This window comes from Octopus sinensis, linkage group LG7, assembly GCF_006345805.1.
Source record: "Octopus sinensis linkage group LG7, ASM634580v1, whole genome shotgun sequence".
In the NCBI taxonomy this organism is placed as follows: Eukaryota; Metazoa; Mollusca; class Cephalopoda; order Octopoda; family Octopodidae; genus Octopus; species Octopus sinensis.
The window spans coordinates 45,553,915-45,577,260 of record NC_043003.1 but is presented as its reverse complement, the minus strand read 5'-3'; the positions used below and the strand labels follow the sequence as shown (position 1 = coordinate 45,577,260).

The following is a 23,346-nucleotide window of genomic DNA, read 5'->3' as shown; positions in this document are numbered from 1 at the left end:
TGCAACGGCATATAGAACTGCAGGACAAGTATATAGCATCGTTAATTAGGGGGCCATCACGTGTTCGCAATCGACGAATCGGCAAGTACCTTTGGCAAAAAGGTTTCATTGGTGATCGTCGTCGACTTTGGAATCGAGTACAAGATGCGTCTAAAATAGATGGTGGAGACGGCGGTGGCGTATCAGAGTACGTTGACCGCGGTCACGACAATGAAAATAACAAAACCCACTTTTCTTTCCAATCACAACTCATTGGTCAGAAAAGGGCATCATTATCCTCATCATCATCCTCTTCAGCTTCTTCGCAAACATCTTTCTTATCGTCATCATCATCATCATCATCGTCGTCATCATCATCATCATCATTACATGCTTCATTCAATAATGCTAAGCCGTCTTCAGAAATCCCTCCCGTGTTAACAACACCATCACCACAGTCATCACATTCGTCATTGTCATCATCATCACTATCGTCATCATCATCATCACCATCACTATCATCTCGCTTCTTCCGGTTCCGTTCCTCGACTTCACCGTCCACGCCTATAGCAGCTACCACCAACTTAACGGTGCTCAACTTACTTAGGAAAACGTTTCGAACGGCAAAATTCCATGATCGACGGAAGAAAAGGCACAAAAATTCCCAGAACATTTACAGGGACCAAATGAAACCTAAATTACAAAGTAATCCTGTAAACGCTACTGTACAGTCTTTACTCGCAGACTCCATCCAAACTCCCATTTTACAGACTTTTAAACATCCACAACCTCTCCGGAGTCAGCAGACCCAACCCGTTCAATTTCAGGTTTCTGGACCGTTGTCTGGTGTCAACAGCCGAAGTGCAATAAGTGATTCTTTAGTTTCAACTCCGGTGCCCTCTCAGAAATTCCGCAGACACAAAACACATCTCTCCTCATTAGCTGATAACGAAGACAGATTTGAAAATATGGGTTTGTCAAATCCCTTTGTCGATAAGAACACGAACAGAGACAACAATAACAACAACAACGTTAACACTTATATCAGTAGTAGTAGTAGTAATAGTAATAATAATAATAATAATGATGATGATGATGATGATGATGAAAGCAATAATAATAGTAATAATGAAAGAGGTGGTAGTGACAAGGGAAACGGTACAATGATGACAAAATCTGTAACTAATGATTGGCTTCGCAAGATGGAGGACGTAATCAGTTTCAGACAAGTGGATGACAACAAGGCAGAATATGGGGTGAAATCCGTGTACAGCGTTGACAATGTTGGTCAGTACAAGGATAGAATAATTGATAAGGTCAGTGGTCTGGAGAGCGAAAATGACATAGCAAATACGGAAGGACAGAAAGTCAGGAAAGTTGATGATGGAGTAGCAGTGGGGGAAGAGGCGGTCGAGACGGACGCGGAAAGGGACGAAGAGGAGGAGGAGGAGGAAGAGGAGGAAGAGTGGTGGGATGAAGCGAAAGAAAGAGACAAAGAGAACGAGAAAGTGAAAGAATGTGATAAAGAAGCAACTAAAGAAAGAAACATTGAGAACAGTAATAACAACAGCAAGAACATTGTGAGAGATGTTCACCAGGAGCAGTTGTCTCCTAAAACTTTGTCTTCGCGGATTGTAACTATACGGGATGGAGTGTCAAAAAAACTGCCCCAGGCTATAATTATTGGAGTAAAGAAAGGGGGTACACGAGCCTTGTTGGAATTTTTACGATTACACCCGGATATTAGAGCACCTGGACCAGAGCCCCATTTCTTCGACAGACATTATACAAAGGGTCTGGAATGGTACAGGTAAGAAAAAATTTTTTTTTCGTTTTATTGTTTTTCTGTTTTTTTTTTTTGTTTTTTTTTTATTGTTTACTCTGAATGTTTTAATGCTGAGAGATATGATGGAATCAAAGAAGCAAACAATAATTGAAGTGTTTATTTAAAGCTGTATCTCTTTGGTCACACGAACGTTTGAATGTGTACAGGGTCTTAGAGCAATCAGCAATACTTGACACTGCCTGAAGAGAATCAACTTATAAAAAGCTTTTGAAACGATATCGCTAAATAGTGTCAGACAAATACGATTTGCAAGTCTTTGAACAGTGTAATACAATATCTGTGATGTTAAAGTAATCATCTATTAACCACATGCATAACAATTAATTGAGTTTTTAGCTAAATAGAAATTGAAATTAATTGACCTTGAGCTCTCGTCTATATTTGACCCTAAGACTCTTGGAAAAATATAGAGTATGTGCTGTCATGTGTATGTGTTGTGCAGAAGAATTTATTCTACCCTAGTTGTTATCAAAATTCCAGCATACACACCTACCTACCTACCCAGAAAAAATTAATAGTGAGACTTTTTTGCTCGCACGCTCTTTATTAATGTGTTGAGAAAAGACTTCGCGTCCATGTGATTTTTTTTTTCTTTCTTGACCAGGCGTGGCTGTGTCGTAAGAAGCTTACTTCCCAGTCACGTGGTTCCGCGTTCAGTCCCACCGCGTGGCACCTTGGGCAACTGTCTTTTATTATAACCTCAGGCCGACGAAAGCCGTGTGAGCGGATTTGGTAGACGGAAACTGAAAGAAGCCTGTTATATATATATATATATATATATATGTGTGTGTGTGTGTGTGTGTGTATGTGTGTGTTTGTCTCCCTGCACCGCTTGACAACCGTTGTTGGTGTGTTAACATCCCCGTAACTTAACGGTTCGGCACAAGACCGATAGAAAAAGTACCAGGGTCCATTTGATCGACTAGAAACCCATCAAAGCGGTGCCCCAGCATGGCTGCGGTCAGATGACTGTAACAAGTTAAAGATAAAAGAGAAAAGATAAGTTTAAAATGTTTGAAACCATTTATGGTAATTTTTGGGCTGCCTTTTCAATCGTCACAGGACCCCCACCTCCACCCAGAGTGTGTGTGTCTTACGTGTCTGAGTGTAGGGCTACACATTTTTTTTTAGAAATATTATTCATTCTCGAGAAGGTGGCGAGCTCTAAGAATCGTTAGTTACCAAGCTGGACGAAATGCTTAGCGGTATTTCGTCTGCCGTTACGTTCTGAGTTCAAATTCCGCTGAGGTCGACTTTGTCTTTCATCCTTTCGGGGTCGATTAAATAAGTGCCAGTTACGCACTGGGGTCGATATAATAGACTTAATCCGTCTGTCTGTCCTGGTTTGTCTCCTCTGTGTTTAGCCCTTTCTGGGTAGTAAGGAAATAGGTATTTCAGTCGTCGCTACGTTCTGAGTTCAAATTCTTCAAAGGTCGACTTTACCTTTCATCCTTTCGGAATCGATAAATTGAGTACCACTGGGGTCGATGTAATCAACTAGTTACCCAAATTTCAAGCCTTGTGCCTTCAGTAGAAAGGATTATTCATTTTAGACAATTCATTTGCTGTTTAGTTCTTTAGTTAGTTTTTCCTCAGTAAAATCTCCCGATATTTCCAGCTTTCTTTGAAGCTAAATATTCTTTTTAGTACAGAGCCAGTGATAAATGATAGATATTCATCCCAACTGTAAAAATAGCTATTTTAGGTGAATAATGAATTTGTAATTTAAGGAGAGAGAGAGAAAGAGAGAGAGAGAGGGAGAGAGAGGAGAGCGATATAGAGGCAAAGTCACATGACTGATCTTAGTCCAAGAAACGGTTCTAGTTAGAAAGTCTAAGAACGGTAACACCAGTTGTGAAATAAATAAATATAAATGATAGTTGTAAATTCAATTTCTATCTTTAATAACTCTTGTACTTACTACCTCCCTCTCTCTCCCCCTCTCCATATATATATATATATATATATATGTGCACGTCTGTGTGCTTGGGCGTATGATATTTTATGTGTAGCATATATATATATATGATAAATATCTGTATATATATATATATATATATATATATATATATATACATATATATATACATGAATATATATATATATATATATATGAATATATATGCATATATATATACATGCATATATATGAATATGTATATATACACATGCATATATATATACACATATATGCATACACACACATACACGCACACACACACACGCATACATATGTATACATTCATACATACATATGGGGGTTGTCAGCTGTAAGGAGTCAGGGTGTACTATTTTTTTACTACACCCCCAATCTCCTTACAGCCATAGGTGGTACCAATGTGCTTTTTATTTTATCATCAGTTGTTTTAACTTGCACATGTTTCACCTTTGTCCCACTTTCTTTGCACTTTGGATGCGAATTGAGTGTAGCCATATCAGGAGATATTTCTCTTTAGTGGAACTTTGTATATTACTTTTTGGTCTGTTGAGTTGCAGCATATGATCTGTTCAGCTGAACTAGTCCCAGAGGATTTAGATTTAATAGTTTTCACTTATTTTCTTCGGGTTATGTTTAAACTATTTCACAGCATATCTTTTGTCAAGCTTCTGACATATTTCCAAGAACAGACTTCTGCCAAACTTGTCATTCTTCTAACACTTGTATTGTTTTCCTTGTGTGCCAAAGTCTGCCAGTCAAATGGAATGTGAGCAGTCGGCACTTCTGGGAAATACCATCAACATCAATCTTCTTTATAATAGCATTAGGTCGCAATGGGATATTTATTATTATGAATATATTGTTGCTAACGGCGTAGAGCAAAAGGCATAGCAGAAAAAAAAAAAGAAAGGGAAAAGAAAAATGCTATAGGCCAAAACAGCAACTCGGTTTCGATTTTCGCTATGATGAAGTTCACTTCACTTGCGTCATTAATGCTCTTGGGAAACGGATGACTGCCATAATATATTAAAATTCTTCATTTCTAGCCGATACGAAATTATTACGCTGTTGTAGATGTTGAGCATCTAAGAGAATAATATATGATACCGGCATGCTACAAGCATTTCTTTTTGTTTTTGACTAAAAAATCCTTTAGAGAGAGTATTTATTTCATTGCCAATAATCCTTCATCTAGGAAGACTTGTCAAAAAGTTGGATAAAAATTACTTGCAGCATTTATTTCGATTTTCTCTAATCCGAGTTCAAATTCCATCCTGATAAAATTTGACTTTTATACTTTTGGGGTTTATAAATAAATTAATACTAATCTAATGAAGTATATTAACGGAATTGTAAGAATGCCAGATGGGATACTTTATGATATTTATATTAATATTTGCATTTTTTCTCTGATAGAAACACTTTTAGCAACAAAGTCCCTAAGCTATCTCGTCCTTCGCCTTTCCCTCAGGTAACGACTGTAATATGAAAAGGGGAGACCTGCTTATATGAACAACTGCTGCTTTCCCATATAAAATAAATTCTTGCATGGGTAAACACTTCTGAGATGAACATTCCAGGTGCAGATCCTTAGTCTCACAAGACATACAGAGACCCCGAATTTAATTACCTTTGGAAAGTGAGTGAGCATCATAAACTCACAATCTCCCAAGCTTAATAGAAAATATCAAGTATTATTAGTAATAATCCATGTTGCAAATTGTTTGAACCACTTGGGCATTAGGTAATCTACTTTATGGTATTTGTTTTGATCTTCTGAGCACTGCGTTAAAATCTTACCGATGTCAGCTTCATATTCCCTTCCTCCGAAGGTCAATAAAATGAAGTACTCATCTTGTACACGGTTCCATAAAATTGAATAACGTCCTCTTCTCAAAATTCTAAAGTATATTAAATGAATTATCAATCAAGCAGTGTTGTCGATTCAATCAACTACATCATCTGGATCCGCTGACTTTATATGAAGAATCAATATATATATTGTGATTGCGCCACACTGTCAGGTTTTCATAGGGTTGTAGCAGTTGTCAAGGGCACCAGTTATGGATCAAATAGGAGAAGATGGTGTTGAGGCTAAGGGCTCAGAGGATGACTTCTATACATGTGCCACACAGGATCACCAGTGTGTAGAAATTTTCTGATCTTATTCTCCTGTTTTTCCACCAAAAGATTAAATTGATATTATGCCTTAAGGGTGAGCTTGGGAGATCAGAGAATTAGTAAAGAAAACTTAATAAACCAACATAAAGCAACATAAAAAAACTGCTTTTACCTAGAAAACAAACATAAAATCTTTAGTTTTTGTCGTGGAGGTTCATGATAGCCAACACCTGTAACCATGGTATATGAAGAAAGGGAGAGAGGGGGAGGGTGAGTGACAAGTTGACAAAGAGAAAGAAAGAGCTACTAGTATCTGTCTTTTTAGAACCAAATAGAATATAACATGGAAGATGAACTTGTTTTCTCCAACAGAGCCCTTAGAGCGTCGAGTGAAATACATTGTGGCATTTACTTCGGCTCCTTACATTCTGTGTTCAAATCTTGCCGGGGGTCATCTTTGCTTTTTATTCCTTCCGCAGTTAATAAAATAACCTACGAATCTCGGGCGTGAACTGGCGAAATTATTAGAGGGAGGGGTATGATTCCTTGTGTTATTTATTGCAGCAATTCTTGCTCTGAGTTCAAATCCATCACCTAGACTTAGGCACTCTTATTAGAATCTACTCTGATGTAGGTATTCGCGTTAGATTTCATCTGTCCCACCGGTCAGTCGCGTAGGCACTGAAAACGATCATGGGCTTTGCCCTTCCTCATTAGTAAACGATAAAAAGAATATCTGATAAACCCTCCTGTGCTTGTCTCTTGCTTAGATGAATCCTCTTTCAGTTTCGACAAAAACTCTTTCAGCTGTTTGATCGATTGCAATATCTACTAACTGAATTTTAGTATAAGTGGCTGAATATTCCATAGACATTGATACACTTAATGTAAATCCGCAAGGAAAATCGGTGTGACAAGTCTGGTTCTTTGTCTTTTATGCACAGACGAAGGGTTTTCGCAGTTTTACTTAAACTAGTTTAAAAGTCACTTCAAACTATCTAAGAAAAAATAACCTTTACTGGCATTGTCCCACAGTAGGATCGAACTCAAGATTTCATGATTGCAAAGGTAACTTTTTAATCTCTCGACCTTGCCTCCGTCTTATCGCTTGTACTTTTACCACGTCGGTCTTTGTTCCTTTTAACCTAACATTTCCACAACATGTGCACCAAAAGTCAGTCGATATACTCATATCTCGTCAGAAATAAAGAAAGAGATATACTCATATCTTGTCAGATTCAAATGATCCATACGTTTTCTTTCGAAACCCGACCAGCCTATGTAAAACACAGTAGCGCCCTCGTTAGCTTGGTAGGTTTCCTCGTTTTTCGTATACTTAGGTGCTGTCAACAAGTAGCTACTGTTATTGTTTCTGCAATTGATCCTCAACACATGCTTACTAGCTGCTAATTAACCAGTAACATATTCTACGCTTACAACATCTATACATTGCATTACTCAAATACACGCGCACGTACTCAAACACACTCACTCGCGCACAAGTATTTGATGTATACATCCTTACATTGCTGACACTATATATGTATATGTGTCTATGGATTTCGAAATAAGACACTTAGGCAAGTAGCTAGACAATGTCTTGCCAAATAAACTTGACACACCCACTGACTTCACTCTCATCGCCTCTGCCTACCTGTTTGTCTCATCATTGGCTCGCATCCTTCCGATCATTCCTTCAAGCATATGTAAAATACCAACAACATCCATGAGTGAACAGAATCCTACAAGAATCTACGCACACACAAACTTAGTTACACATACCCGCGCCCCCCCCACACACAAATGTATATAATTGTATGAATATGTATGTATGTATGTATCTATCTATCTACTACCTACCTACCTACCTACCTACCTGCCTGCCTGCCTATCTATCTATCTATCTATCTATCTATCTATCTATCTATCTATCTATCTATCTATCTATCTATCGTTGCGTTCTGAGTTCAAATTCCGCCGAGGTCGACTTTCCCTTTCATCCTTTCGAGGTCGATAAATGAAGTACCAGTTTCGCACTTTCTCTGTCCTTGTTTGTCCCCTCTATGTTTAGGCCCTTGTGGGTAGTAAAGAAATCTATCTATCTATCTATCTATCTATCTATCTATCTATTTGTATTGGTATGTATGCGTATGTATATATGTATGTAGGTATGTATATATGTATGTATATATATACACATAGATAGGTATTCATACACTTATATACATTTTGTGTGTGCGCGGGTGTGTGTGTGTGTGTAACTAAGTACATACATACATATATACATATATACACACACACATACACACACATTGCTTAGCTCATTATAGAATAAAACAAAATACTAAAAAATGTGGATGTTTCATGTCAGTGAGATCTGAGATTTCTGCTAATGTTATTACTGTAAGTTTATACTCTCATTGCATCTGGGATATGTTTATATGTATATCTATTTCACTGTTATGAATACTTTTTAGATATAACAAGGATATTACTTAGTGCAATGTTTTACAAAGCGTTTAATGAAATAGAGAGAATTTGAATTTGTGAGCGCTAACATGTAAACATAAGTTTAAACCGAATGAAACAGCGAAGATAAGTAGTGATACATATATTAGAATAAACATATATAACCTGTACGTCTTTCCAGGTCATATATCCGTGTTCCTTGCGGAAATTTGTACATAAATTGATATGTTTGTATATGTGTGTGTATACAAGCAGATATGGATATATTTTTGCATGTATGCAATAAATGCATATATGTATGTATGTACACTTTGCCTTCTTGAGCAAGAGATAGAGCGGTCTTGTAATGAGACTGTTACTCATTTTATTTTACACGCTGTTGTCGCTTTAATTTCTATAACTGAAACAATCTATCAAGGCCAGGCAGAATTTCTTGAAAACAAAAAGAGCATCTCTATGCGTATAAGATACATACTTGCTTTTGATTAGGTTTTTAAATATTGAACTGGATGCTACTTGTGAAACTAATGTTAGTGGACACCCCACTACACACACACAGCACGTAATTCTCCCTAACTCATATATGTCAATACTCCCTGTCTCCAGGCGGCGAGCTGGTAGAATCGTTAGCACACCGGGCAGCGGTATTTCGTCTGTCTTTACGTTCTGAGTTCAAATTCCGCCGAGGTCGACTTTGCCTTTCATACTTTCAATTGATAAATTAAGTACCAGTTGCGTAATGTGGTCGATCTAATCGACCGCCCCCCCCTTCCCCCAAAATTTTCGTGGCTTGTGCCTAGAGTAGAAAAGAATCGTTAGCACGCCGGGAAAATTGCTTAGAGGCATTTCGTCCGTCTTCACATTCCGGATTCCTATTCCGCCGAGGTTGACTTTGCTTTTCATCCCTTTTAGGGTCGATAAATTAAGTACCAGTGAAACACTGGTTTCGATGTAAACAGCTTCCACCTCCGCCCGAAATTGTTGGCTCTCGTGCCAAAATCTAGGACCAATATCTCTTGTCTCCAAGTCTGCGAGCTGGCAGAATCGTTGCCGCGCCGGGCAAACCGCTTAGCAGCATTTCGTCCGTCTTTACATTCTGAGTTCGAATTACGCCAAGATCGATTTTGCCTTCCATTCATTCTTTTGAGTTCTATAAAAATAAGTACAAGTTGAGGACTGGGGTCGATGTAATTCACTAGCTCCCACTCCTGAAATTGCCAACCTCGTGCCACAATCTGAAACCAATATTTCTTGTCTCCTTCTACATTTCTATATCCACATCACTACCTTCCCCAAAGTCTGTCATCCCTCTTCAATTCTATTCTTGATTTTTCTATGTTTGTCCCTCTGTTTGTCTCTCTGTCTCTGTCTGTCTGTCTGCCACTCTCTCTCTCTCTCTCTCTCTCTCTCTCTCTCTCTCTCTCTCTCTCTCTCTCTCTCTCTTTCATTCGCTCTATCTCTAAACTTTTACTCTTTTATTACTTTTCCTTATTCTCTTTTCGCTATTTTACAACTCTATTTTGCTCTGTTGTTTTTTTTTTTTCTTTGCAATTCTCCTTGTGCTCAGTATACTTCCTTCCCATTTCATTTTCACCCTTCCATAAACGTTCGATGTCTGCTCCCCTGACTATTGGATGACTGCTGCCAATAATTCATTCACCATATTCCACTCTGTCGATCATTTATCTACCAAATCTATCTCTCTGTTTAATACTTCCTACTACTCTTTCAGAGAGAAACTATAAAAACAAAAAAAGTTGACGTAGGACTTCGTGTTTTACACACACACACACACACAAAAGACATTTTTCTTTATACATATATATATGTTTATATACAGAGATAGATCGATAAATATGACTACATAGATACAACCCCCCCACACACATATAGATAGATATCGATATATATATATATATATATATAGATATAGATAGATAGATAGATACACATACACATATATGCACATTTATATATATGTGCATGTAAATGTGTTTGTGTGTGTGTATGTGTGTGTGTGTGTGCACGCGCCTGCGTGTATGTAAGAACGAAAGCGATGGGCCAAATCAGTCTACTGTTACTGTGGAATTTCCCAGGTGACCGGTTTATCGAACAGCCGAAGTGTAGAAGTGGTGGATCGCATAAATCTAGTTTGGTGAGATCGATGTAAATTTGTGTCCATGACAGCTTCTTGTGATTGATGCCGAAGTGGAAAAGTGGAAAGAAATAGCGTTCCAGATTATTACAGTTCTGGGTAAATGGGGCTTTTCTGATATTCTTAGAGTAGGATTTGCGAATGACGAGGCACAGCATTGTATGACGGTAGGGGGGAGAGCCAGATCTATTTTGTGGAATGCTGCTACTGTTTGTAACTATATGAGCTGCAATTTAGCATTGCTCGAGCAGGCCAAAGCGTTTTGCTCTTATTTTCAAACGCTATATTTCTAGGGCTAGATTATCGAAAATGTTCATTCCATTTTTTAAAATGTGTGCTTTTGAAGAATTGGCTCCTATTTCGTAGAGGGTTAAGTGTTAAGTGTGCATGTAAATGGCTCCATCTTTGCAATGCATAGATATTTATGCTTTTGTTGTTGTTGCTTCATTGGTATTTAGCCCAATTTCAAAGGTACTCTAGCTGTGGTTATGCTATCCAATATTTTGATTCCGAAAATGGTATGGTATTATTTGAGGGAGGTTTTTGGCAAATGTTACTCTCTCGCCAGGAGTTTATGCGAGGATGAAATAAATACATGCTGTTTTACAAAAGTTTTATGAAACATACCAAATGGCCTCTTGCAGATGCGGCTGTTAGTATAACAATTTAGTGAAATGTTCCTTATAGGAGATGGCAGCCCCCGTCACCCTTTGGATGAGATATGACAGTGAAAAGAGGAGGAAAAATAGCGAAGTTTATTAAAGTTTCGATGGCTTTTTTAACTTCGTCAACTCGCCCAACATAACACTAAAATAATAATAATAATATATGTGCATCTCTGATCACGAGCAGAAGTAGTGGGGGAGCATCATAGCCATGTGTTGAGAGGGATTCTTTGGGGTTTGAATAATTCACCTCTGGAAACATGGGTGGTTCTTTCAACATCCTTAAACAATCCTTATTCATGGACCTTTTGAGCGGGATGGGCTACTCAACCTGAAGAAAATTCTAACTGGGCCCCACTTGCAAGGTCATGTGCTGTTTATCTTGATATGAGATCACCATGTCGCGCACATATGGTTGTGATTGCATGTGCCTGGTGTACCTTATCAGACGGTAGTCATGATGGGTATTGGGCTTCGTATATTTTACCCCAGTATCACTTTGATGGCATGAACTGCCATCAAATAATAATAATAATAATGATAATAATAATAATATAATAATATATATATAATAATAATAATTATTATTATTATTATTATTATTATTATCATTATTATTATTATTATTATTATTATTATTATTTCTATTATTATTATTATTATTATTAAATCCACGCAAACGCTGTTTTTTTCTCATTACTAAAACTGACTATGTTCCCTGGACATTATTGTGTTGAGTTCTAGAACTCATAGCCTAATATCAGGTTTCCATTGCATATAAGTGACCGCGATCACAACACACCTATGAACGAGACACCAGTACGTCGCCAGGCTACTCATATATAGCCGAGTGAACCGAAAATCTTACTGCCCTCTCCAATCATCGAAACCGCGACCGTAAGTTCGTGTGCAACATGCCTTCAGTAAAGACGAAGAAGGAATAAAATGTCACTAATATGAGGAATAAAATGTCACTAATATGTTGGGATGGAACAGTTTTTGTGATTAAGTGAGCCCTTTCGTTACCATATTTATTTTGGGATGGTCTGTGTTTCTTTCAATTAATTTTAAATATAACAAATAATTTAGTAAAATAACTTGGTTATCATTCAGCTAGTGTCAGGAACATAAATTGTGACTAAGGTTTGGTGGAAGATTTTAATTCAAAATTTATGAAAACAAGACATTTATACTACAGAGCCAGAGGCGGTTTTGGCCGGGTTGGTATCAAAAGGGTTAAAAGGCACCGTTTCATTTGAATATATAACTAGATTTTTGTTCAGATACATCCTGAAATGAAACGAAACGAAAGTTCGCCGTGAATCGACGTTGCTCCTCCTTCTAACATTTGATTCTAAAATAAACAGGAATAAAGTATTAGTGAATTCAGTGTTATCGGGCTGGTTATTTCCTGAACAATTGGACTTCTGTTTCGCGTAAGACAAATTAATATTGCAGTTTTCAACAGAGAACAAGGTCTTTTTTCGTCCCAGGAGTAGTATAGGGAAAGTCGTTACACGACACTCACTTTCCAAACAAATCCTCTCTCTCTCTTTTCTTCTCTCTATCTCTTTCTTCCGGTTTCTATTTCAGTATGCAGTTGTGCGTGCGTGTGTGTGCGTATATATCCATGTATGCACACACACACACGTGTGCACATATAAAAGAATATATGCACACGCGGTCGCATACACATCTAAGTGTTGTATGTATGTATACACATACATCCATACATACATACTATATGTATGTATATTATATATATATATATATTATATATATATATATATGTACACACACACACATATATTTATATATATATATATATATATATATATTATATATATATAGTCTATATATGTATGTACACACACCAACACACAAAATATATATCTATATATATATATATATATATATATGAGTAAGAGAGAGACGTGGCGTGTGTGCTAAGAAGCTTGCTTCCCAACCACATGGATCAGGGTTTGGTACTACTGCATGACATTTGCTGCAAGTGTCTTCTACTACCCTCGGGCCGACTAAAGCCTTGTGAGCGGCTTTGGTAGACGGAAACTGATAGAAGCCCGTCATACATATATATTTGTATATGTATATATATATTTATGTGTGTGTGTCTGTGTTTGTTCCCCCACTACCGCTTGACAACCGATGTTGGTGTGTTTGGCAAAAGAGACGAATAGAATAAGTACTAGGCTTACAAAGAATAAGTCCTGGGGTCGATCTCTTCGACTGAAACGTGTGTAAGAATAACAGAATATATATATATTATTACCGTGACCGACCAGGCTATCAGATGTTGCCATACATCGCTGGTCACAATGCATTTCGCATTGTTTTATCCTTCAAGTGACGCCACCCCGCTGGCTAAGTCGTGGCGAAAGAGTACAGCAGGGATCATCACCACCCCCTGCCGGAGCCTCGTGGAGCTTTAGGTGTTTTCGCTCAATAAACACTCACGACGCCCTGTTTGGGAATCGAAACCGTGATCTAATGACCGCGAGTTCGCTGCCCTAACCACTGGGGCATTGCACCTTCATATGTATATATATATATATATATATGTTTGTATGTATGTATGTGTGTGTGTATGTGTGCACACGCACATACACACGCATACAAACATAAAACTGCGCATTCAAAAAAAAATGTTATTTTACATAATTACTTGTCACACCCGATGTCTCTGTGTTGTGTTTATCTTGTTTTATCGTGTAAAAAGATTTCCTCTCAAAGATGGCGACAGAGAGAAATAAGAGGAAGAAGGAAAGAAAGAAAACAAGGCATTGGGTGGGGGTGGTGCCATAATACGAAAATAGAAGGGTGGTGGGCGACTCGTTCTAGTGCTTAAGAAAACAGGCAATCTTGAAATATCGCCTCCACTAGAAAATGCCCCACCCTTTGATACCGATGTTGACAACAACAAAATTCAGCAGCAGCAGCAGCAACAATAATAACAAAAAAAAAAATAATGATAAATAAAACAAAAGATGGTCATTGCGTAGATGGAAACTGTTTCCTAAAATCGTATCTATTAACCCTATTAGCGCACTTCTAGCTCCGTTTTCACCAACATCGTCACCACATCGTAGGTGCTTTGCGTGGTTAATTGATCCGGTACAAATAGTTGCATAGTCTCTCTCATATCACACCACACTGCAGTGTTTTTCAACCATTTCTCACCTAAGGACCCCTTTGATTCCTATTCTTCTTTGCTTGACCCTTACTGCCAGTCAACGTTTTGGAAAACTCCTATTATATTTTTAGTAGATATTATTAGGAATTGTATAAAAGACTGTTAAAATATTTTGCTTATCCTTGAAGCATAATCAATTTACTGTAGATAAATTTTAACAAAAAATCTTATATGAATCCTAGGGCCTTACGGACCCCGGTTGAGAACCCCTGCCCCACTGTCTTAAAAAGAACCACGCGTTCATTGCTCTTGGTTTCCAATAGACTTAGGAAACAAAAAAGATATGATCATAGTTCTGCTAGATTACAGCTGACCTATCTACCAAAAACCAACATCAATAGCCGCAACCAATATTACTGATTCTAATTACCACTAATATACTCTCGCCACGTCCACAATCATCAGCAACATCGCCATTATAAAACTAGTGCCGCTGTACTGCCGTTACCACCGCTACCGTCAGCAGTATCATCACTCTCACCAGTACCAGGAGCATTATCAGGAGGAGGACGACGACAATGACGGAAACAACACCTCCTCCTCCTCCCCGTTGCCAACACCACGACCATTATCTCCATTACTATCACCACCGCTGCCACCGTTACCAGCGCCGCTGCCACCATCACCACATCGGAGTCTGCCCTCCAACGCCATTACCGGAATAACCATTACCACCACCAAGACCACCACCACCACCACCGCCACCAACACCAGGCCACCACTACCACAACTGCCCCCCCCGCTAACTGCACTGCCTCTCCCGCAGCCACCGCCGCTTCCTCCACCACCACCACCACTATGCGTTCCTACTTGTTTCTTCCCCACCATCCTATCTCTGTTAACCCTGATATTTCCTCACCTAATCAACAACGTAACTCGCTAAAAGCTTTCACACCCACCTTTTAAAAAGTGCCACAATTCAGACTTCACAAATGATCTCTTAACCGTCTCCCACACCCTCTTGTTCAAGTTTTTATTTATATCTTCCTCTCTTAAACTTACTCCCTTTTTACTTGTATTCTGCTCTTTATTAAGAGCCTTTATCAATGCGATTGTTCGGGTGTGGGTGTGCGTGTGTATGTGTGTAGGTGCATGCATGAATGTATGGCGAATGAAAGAATAGGCACATCCGGACATACACACATATACATACACATACGCTCTTTTACATATATACAAAATGTACATATGTATATACATATATATAGTTATATATATATATATAGTTATATCGCATTGATATATATATAAAGTCATATTAATACACAAACTCAAAGTGGAACGTATATACATATGTGAATATGCGTGAGCTTAATTGTGTGCATGATGAATGCTATATGTATATGTTATATATTCATACATACATACATACAGACAGACAGACAGACCACACACACACACACACACACACACACACATATATATATATATATGTACAGGCGTGCGCACACACACACTCAGACACACACAATGTTTGTGTACTGAATATAGATTTCTATGCAAACATATATACATACGCACACACAACGTCACAGTTTACTCATTGTATAAACACGGAGGCGCATATATCGGAACGTATAGACAGATAAAGCAACAGGTACAATGGTGTCACTCCATTATTTATCATATATGTACTTCCTTCACATTCATATTTTCTTTTTCAGTCTATGTCATTTCCGTGCTCTTTCTCTTTATCATTCAACTCTTCTAACTTACTATTTATTCCTTCACAATTATCCTCTTTCTTTCTCTATTCGATCAATCCCACCCTCCGTTGTCGCCAGCCCATTATTTTTTTACCCTCTAAGGCGGCGAGCTGGCAGAAACGTTAGCACGCCGGGCGAAATGCGTAGCCGTATTTCGTCTGTCGTTACGTTGTGAGTTCAAATTCTGCCGAGGCCGACTTTGCCTTTCATCCTTTCGGGGTCGATTAAATAAGTAACAGTTACAGACTGGGGTCGATATAATCGACTTAATCCGTTTTTCTATCCTTGTTTGTCCCCTCTGTTTTTAGCCCATTGTGGGTAGTAAAGAAATAGGTATTTCGTTATCGTTACGTTCTGAGTTCAAATTCTGCCGAGGTCGACTTTGCCTTTCATCCTTTCGGGGTCGATAAATTAAGTACCAGTTACGCACTGGGATCGATGTAATCGACTTAATCCCTTTGTCTGTCCTTGTTTGTCCACTATGTTTAGCCCCTTGTGGATAGTAACGAAATAGAAATAGGTATTTCATCTGCCGCTACGTTCTCAGTTCAGATTTTGCCGAGGTCGACTTTGCCTTTCATCCTTTCGGGATGGATACATTAAGTACCAGTTGTGTACTGGGGATGATCTAATCGACTGGCCCCCTCCCCACAAATTTCGGGCATTGTGCCTAGAGTAGAAATGAATCATTAGCATGCCGGTCAAAATACTTAAGCGGTATTTCGCCTGTCTTTACGTTCTCAGTTCAAATGTCACTGGGGCTGACTTTGCCTTTCATCCTTACGGGATCGATAAATTAAGTACCAGTGAAACACTAGGGTCGATTTAATCGACTGGTCCCCTCCCCCCAAATTTCGGGCCTTGTGCCTAGAATAGTAAGGATTATTTTTCACCCTCTGTCTCTTTCCTATTTCTCTCAGCGAAACTTCTTGCGACCCATCACTCTTACTTTACCTTTCAATGGCACAATATCGCACTTTCTCTCACAGACACTCCATCTATTAACTCCTACATTCGATCACATGCGAGGGAGTGCTGAAAAGTTAAGGCCTAACTGTCGCATAAGGCCTAACTGGAGCCCCAGCCTTCCGATTCATTTACAGGGCTTAGAAAAACTGAAGGACCGCTGCAATAAGTATGTGATTCTGAGCGGGGTTATGTCGAATAAAATCATAGTTAACTGATTCTACTGAATTTTCTTTTATCCATCCACAGCAGAAACTTTTCAGCACCGCCTCGTAACTTCAGTTTTTTTTTTACCTCTTTCTACACGAAACCTACGCTCACGTCTTATATGTCTTTATACGAGTTATATCTTACCTCCAGAGGAAGCAATTTAGGCAGCACTACAAAGAGCAATCTTAGAATTACTGATTACTAATTTAGTGGGCACAGAGTAAGAAAACTTGAGGGAAAGAGTTAGTCGATGACATTCATCCCAATTCAGAACTGCATTTTATTTTATCTGAGAGGATAAAGGCAAAGTCAAACCCCATCGGTACTTGAACTCAGAACTGACGAAATGCCGGTAAACATTTTTCCCGGAGTACGGTAAATTCTCTGCCGGTTCACCGTTTTCCATGCTCATAGATATTTATTTCTTTATTGCCCACAGAGAGCAATACTTATTTCTTTACTGCTCACAAGGGGCTACACACAAAGGGGACAAACAAGGACAGGCAAACGGATTAAGTCGATTATATCGACCCAGTGCGTAACTGGTACTTAATTTATTAACCCCGAAAGGATGAAAGGCAAAGTCGACCTCGGCGGAATTTGAACTCAGAACGTAGAGGCAGACGAAATACCTATTTCTTTATTACCCACAAGGGGCTAAACACAGAGGGGACAAACAAGGACAGGCATAAGTATTAAGTCGATTACAGCGACCCCAGTGCGTAACTGTTACCTAATTAATCGACCCCGAAAGGATGAAAGGAAAAGTCGACCTCGGCGGAATTTGAACTCAGAACGTAACGGCAGAGGAAATACGGCTACGTAATTCGTCCGACGTGCTAACGTTTCTGCCAGCTCGCCGCTTTCCGGCCGACGAAATACCTATTTCTTTACTATCCACAGGGGACTAAACACAGAGACGACAAACAAGGACAGACACACGGATTAAGTCGATTATATCTACCACAGTGTGTAGCTGGTACTTATTTAATCGAACCCGAAAGGATGAAAGGCAAGTCGACCTCAGAACATAGCGACAGACGAAATACTGCTGAGCATTTCGCCCGGCGTGCTAACGTTTCTGATTTCTTTATTACCCACTAGGGGCTACATAGAGGGGACATTACAAACATTGGGGACATAGAACATCACAATTACATATATATGAGCAAAATGGAATATGAAAATGATATATGAGAGTGATACCGACGGCCCCATCCGCCAGCATCACTTATCTGTCCTTCTTCACCCATTTCCAATTAGCATTCCTTTCTTTCCTATCACAACATTCGTTTTTCTTTTAGCCATCTCTATCCATTCATCTTTCATTTCCACTGACCTCCAACACACACCCTCTTCCTCAAACCTTCTCGCCAATATACCCGTATCCTCACTATCCACAGCCGTGTAGCTACAATCTTCGTGTTCGTACCACTTGGTTAACACCCGTTTTTTAACGTTTTGTATGTCTTTCCCATGTATAACACATAAAAAATGGGTCTTGGGACTTTCTTTGCTCTGTGTGTTTGTTTTTGATTTTCTTGTAGGCGGGGAGTGGGTGGAATCACTGTTTGCAGGGGAAGGATGGGACTCCAAGGGTATGGGTGGTGTCGGCGTGCTAACGTTTCTGCCAGCTCGCTGCACTGATGCTCATAAATATTAAAATATTTATATAGAAAGTAAATAACATAACATTTATCATAATATATGTTAATTTGATTTATGGCATTCAGCATTTAATTTCATACCTATAGTATATATATTTTGATTTTAGTTAACCACAAATCCCGCATCTTTGCAAATTCACAATTTTACTGACGTGTAAAACAAACACACGCCCGTCAGTTCAGGTTCGTAATGGAAAAAGAACAAAGATGTGCAAATCTGTTTTATATTGTATGCGTTTCTGCGTCTACAGATTCAATTAATATTTATAGACTATTATCCCATGTGAGTTGAATCTTATATAATAATGTATGTTAGTACATACGTGAATACATACATACACACATACACACAAACACACACATATGCACATATCCATTATATTTTTTGTATTAATGTATATCAAATAAAAATATTCATTTACATACAAAAGAAAATACATATATACACATAGCTACTCACTCATATATTTATATATACACATATTCATTAAAAAAAATATATATATAGTATACGTGTATATACATTTTGCATAAATAGGCATTAAATATACATATATTTATGTGTATGTGTATGTGTGCAACTCATACATGTATTCATAAATATATACATATTCATTATACATTTGAATACACAATACATTCATACACAATCAAACACACACACATACACTCACGCACACATATATTTATCTGTGTGTTTGTGTGCATGCATGCATGTATATTTACATCCATACTTAGGTTTTGTACATTCACATACACACACACGCCCTCGCCGCGCCCTCACGCATATATCATATCATATATTACATTATGTAAGTCTGCATAACTAAAGAATATGTTGTATACCTATATAATGAGTAATTTATATGAATATTTAGTTAGCATTCTGGTGAAAAAATACTTTGCGAAGACTAATTATAAAGTACCCCGTGGAGTACCCATGTGTCTTGTTACCATGTAATACATATATATGTATACAAGTACGTATATAAGTGTGTGTGTATATATATATATATATATATATACATATATAGAATATGTATATATATATGTGTGTGTATGTATGTATATTTATGTATATATGTCTATGTATAAATTTCAAATTTTGGCTCATGCCCAGCAGTTTCGGGGTAAATAGTATAGTCTATTACCTCGACCCCAGTTCTCTATTGTTACTTATTTTATCGACTTCTAAAGGATGAAAGTCAAAGTCTATCTATCTATCTATCTATCTATCTATCTATCTATCTATCCATCCATCCATACCTCCGTCAATCCATCCATCTATCAATTGTGATTATGGTGGTAATGGCATATTGGTAGTAATAATATTGAGGTGAAAGTATAGTTGTGGTAGTGTATAGTAGAGGTGGTGGTGCTGCTGCTGTTGCTGTTGAGTGAACGGTCTTCATCCCAGAGCTCGCAAGATGGGAGAAGTCCGAAACGTGGTCCTTTGCTATTCGTAAGACCCACAGAAGAGAAAGCAGGTCAACCCCCGACACCGAGAGCATCGACGGATGGATGAATGCGCATCTAGGCTCAGCGGTTGCGTAGGAAGTCGGGGACAAGAAACATGAAAAAAAAGTGAGAGAAAGTTGGAGCGAAAGAGTACAACAGGGGTCGCCACCACCCCCTGCCGGAGCTTCGCGGAGCTTTAGGTGTTTTCGCTCATTAAACACACACAACGCCCGGTCTGGGAATCGAAACCACGATCCTCTGACCACGAGTCCGCTGCCCTAACCACTGGGCCATTGCGCCTCCACGCTGCTGCTGGTGATGAGTGAGGCAATGTCTGTGGTATGTGAAGTTATTAGTGACTCTGTAGAAGTAGAATAGCACCAATATATTTAGGATGTTTTAATACTTGTCGTTCTTATAATTTATTTCCAGCCTAAATGAGCAGTCCTTTAAAGAAAGGTATTCTGGACGTGACCCACATGTCCTTTTATTTTCTCAATTAGAATATTCAGTATGTATCTTTCGCAGACAGTAGCGTAAGACTTGAGGGAAATCTATCTGTTGTTTCTTGTATGAGTTACGACCACATTTAAAGTCTTCGAAGTTCTTACTAGTTCATTTCAAAGTTATGCATTAAATGTAAACTTCCAGTTCATCAAACGACGTAGGAGAGCTACTTGATGTCTTTTTTTTTTCCCTCCAAAGAAATTTTCTGTTAGAACTTTAAGAATCCTCTTTCCTTTAGCGATATTAACATTATTTATAAACCACTATTTAATTACGTTTGCCTCACATATAAAGCCTAATCAACTTTAATTCAGGAGATTAATACTCCTTACTATAAGTAAATATTTCTGACTTAAAATACTGTGGAATAATAGAAACCAATAGTTTTTAGTTAGCTAAAACAAAACGTGACTCTTATTTATTAAGCCCATTAACTGTCTGTTCAAGACACGCAGGGTCAATAAAATAGGCTCTAATCGAACAGACTAGTGAGCAAAGTCATTCCGGCAGGTACTGCTTCGCTTTTCTTTTGATTTTTACAATGGTATTCTCTATAGCATTTTATCAGCCAATGTGGCATTCACTTTTGAAAGAGTGTGAAGTATGATTTGAAGGGGATTTGGCTGCGATTTCTACTAATCCCAAGGTCTGTGTGGAGGTTATTTCGCTCATTATTTCGGCATAGTAAATGTTCTTATGAAAGATAAAGTCACATCATCTTAAATCACTTTATAAAATATAATAATGGTGTCTCTTTAGACACGAGACAACATTTTAATAGAAAGCATATCTGAATGAATAGATGCAATATACAAAACGACTCAAAAGACATGGATTTCTTTTCATTTTGCCAGTCTATGTAAAAAAAGATAGACTTGACTGATCAATAGAATCGAATAGATCTCCGCTATTAACTTTGTCAAAATTGCTTTTGAAGCAACGACTTCCGAGTTTTCAGTTGTACGTCAAGTAGAAAGATAAAATACCGATGGCTGCATCTCATTGATACTGTTTGCCTAGCAAAAAGGCGGCGAGCTGGCAGAAACGTTAGCACGCCTGGCGAAATCCCGAGCGGTATTTCGTCTGTCGTTACGTTCTGAGTTCAAATTCCGCCGAGGTCGACTTTGCCTTTCATCCTTTCGGGGTCGATAAATAAAGTACCAGTTTCGCACTGGGGTCGATGTAACCCATTTGTCTGTCCTTATTTGTCCCCTCTATGTTTATCCCCTTGTGGGTAGTAAAGAAATAGATACTGTTTGCCTAGCAGACTGAAATGCGTCATCAACTGAGTCAGGAACTTTAAATGAGATGAAAGTTTAACGAATAGTGATATGACTAGGAGCGTCCCGATTTATTTCTTGTTTCCAGATCCTCTGGAAATGTACTATTGATTCATTACGTAGTGTCAACTTATGGTCGATATTACCTCCCTTTTCACAAATGACAATTACCCGGGATATATAAAACAATGCATTCATGCAAGCGTATATACAAGTTTATTCATCACAAAATAACAAAATAATTTTTTAAAAGTACATAAACACGAAATTTTAATCGGTAAAAATATACACCATTATATATTATTTAAATGCTAATGGGAATATCGAATCCTGTTGTACTTAAGTCACAGTTTTCTGGATAGATGAAGGAGAAAATATGCCAGTAGCGAGATTCCAACTTTTCTAACAAAAACTGTAATTCATTTACTGAGACATTATACCAATTCTATTATACTAGTAACCTATGAATTCCAACAATTATAAATGGTATCTTAAAGGAACCAATATTTTAGTATCTTACGGCGGTGAGCTGGCATTGATCCAAATTCTGCCGAGTCAGCTTTACATTTCATATTTTGTCAGGATTGATAAAATAGGACCCATTGAGTACTGGGGACGATGTAATCGACTCACAGCCACCCCTAAAATTGCTGGCCTTGTGCCAAAATTTGAAACCAATATGTTAACGTCTTCATCGTCGTGATCATCCTCATTATCATCATATCCTCCTCCTCTTCCTCATCATCATCATTTGCAGTAGCCGCCTTGGTGTATGGTAGGCTCTGCCTGTCCCTCTGTAGATTAAAAAGAAAATGAAAACCGGGTCTCAATTTCTTTGACATTGCCAGACACAGACATGGGGCAGTGTTGTGGTTTCTGAGACATTGGGCAATAGAAATAGACTGCCGTATATAACTGGTACTTTAAAGGTGAACCCAGTAGGATTTCAACATAGGGTACAGAAAGCAAGAATAAAAAGCAAAGCATTTTCTAATAAACCTGTTAACTCACTATATTTGTATTTTAATGCAAGTTTGAAAATAGAATGATATTGGTATTTATGTTTATGTGTACACAGACATGTGTTTGTAAATGTCACTGAACATGGGTAAACATGTGCATAAAAAAAATATAAATGTATTTCTTTCTGGGTGAATGTTTACGCCC

General features: G+C 38.2%; 1 protein-coding gene across 1 annotated transcript in view; it reads left to right on the top strand.

The window, feature by feature from the left end:
• LOC115214284 (serine/threonine-protein kinase pakA-like) overlaps positions 1–23,346 on the top strand; it is a 149,835-nt gene that overhangs the window by 13,088 nt on the left and 113,401 nt on the right. The window contains 1 exon segment of the mRNA XM_029783430.2: positions 1–1,789. This exon segment is cut by the window's left edge and continues 1,549 nt beyond it. Within this exon segment, the coding sequence (XP_029639290.1) occupies positions 1–1,789 (1,789 nt within the window).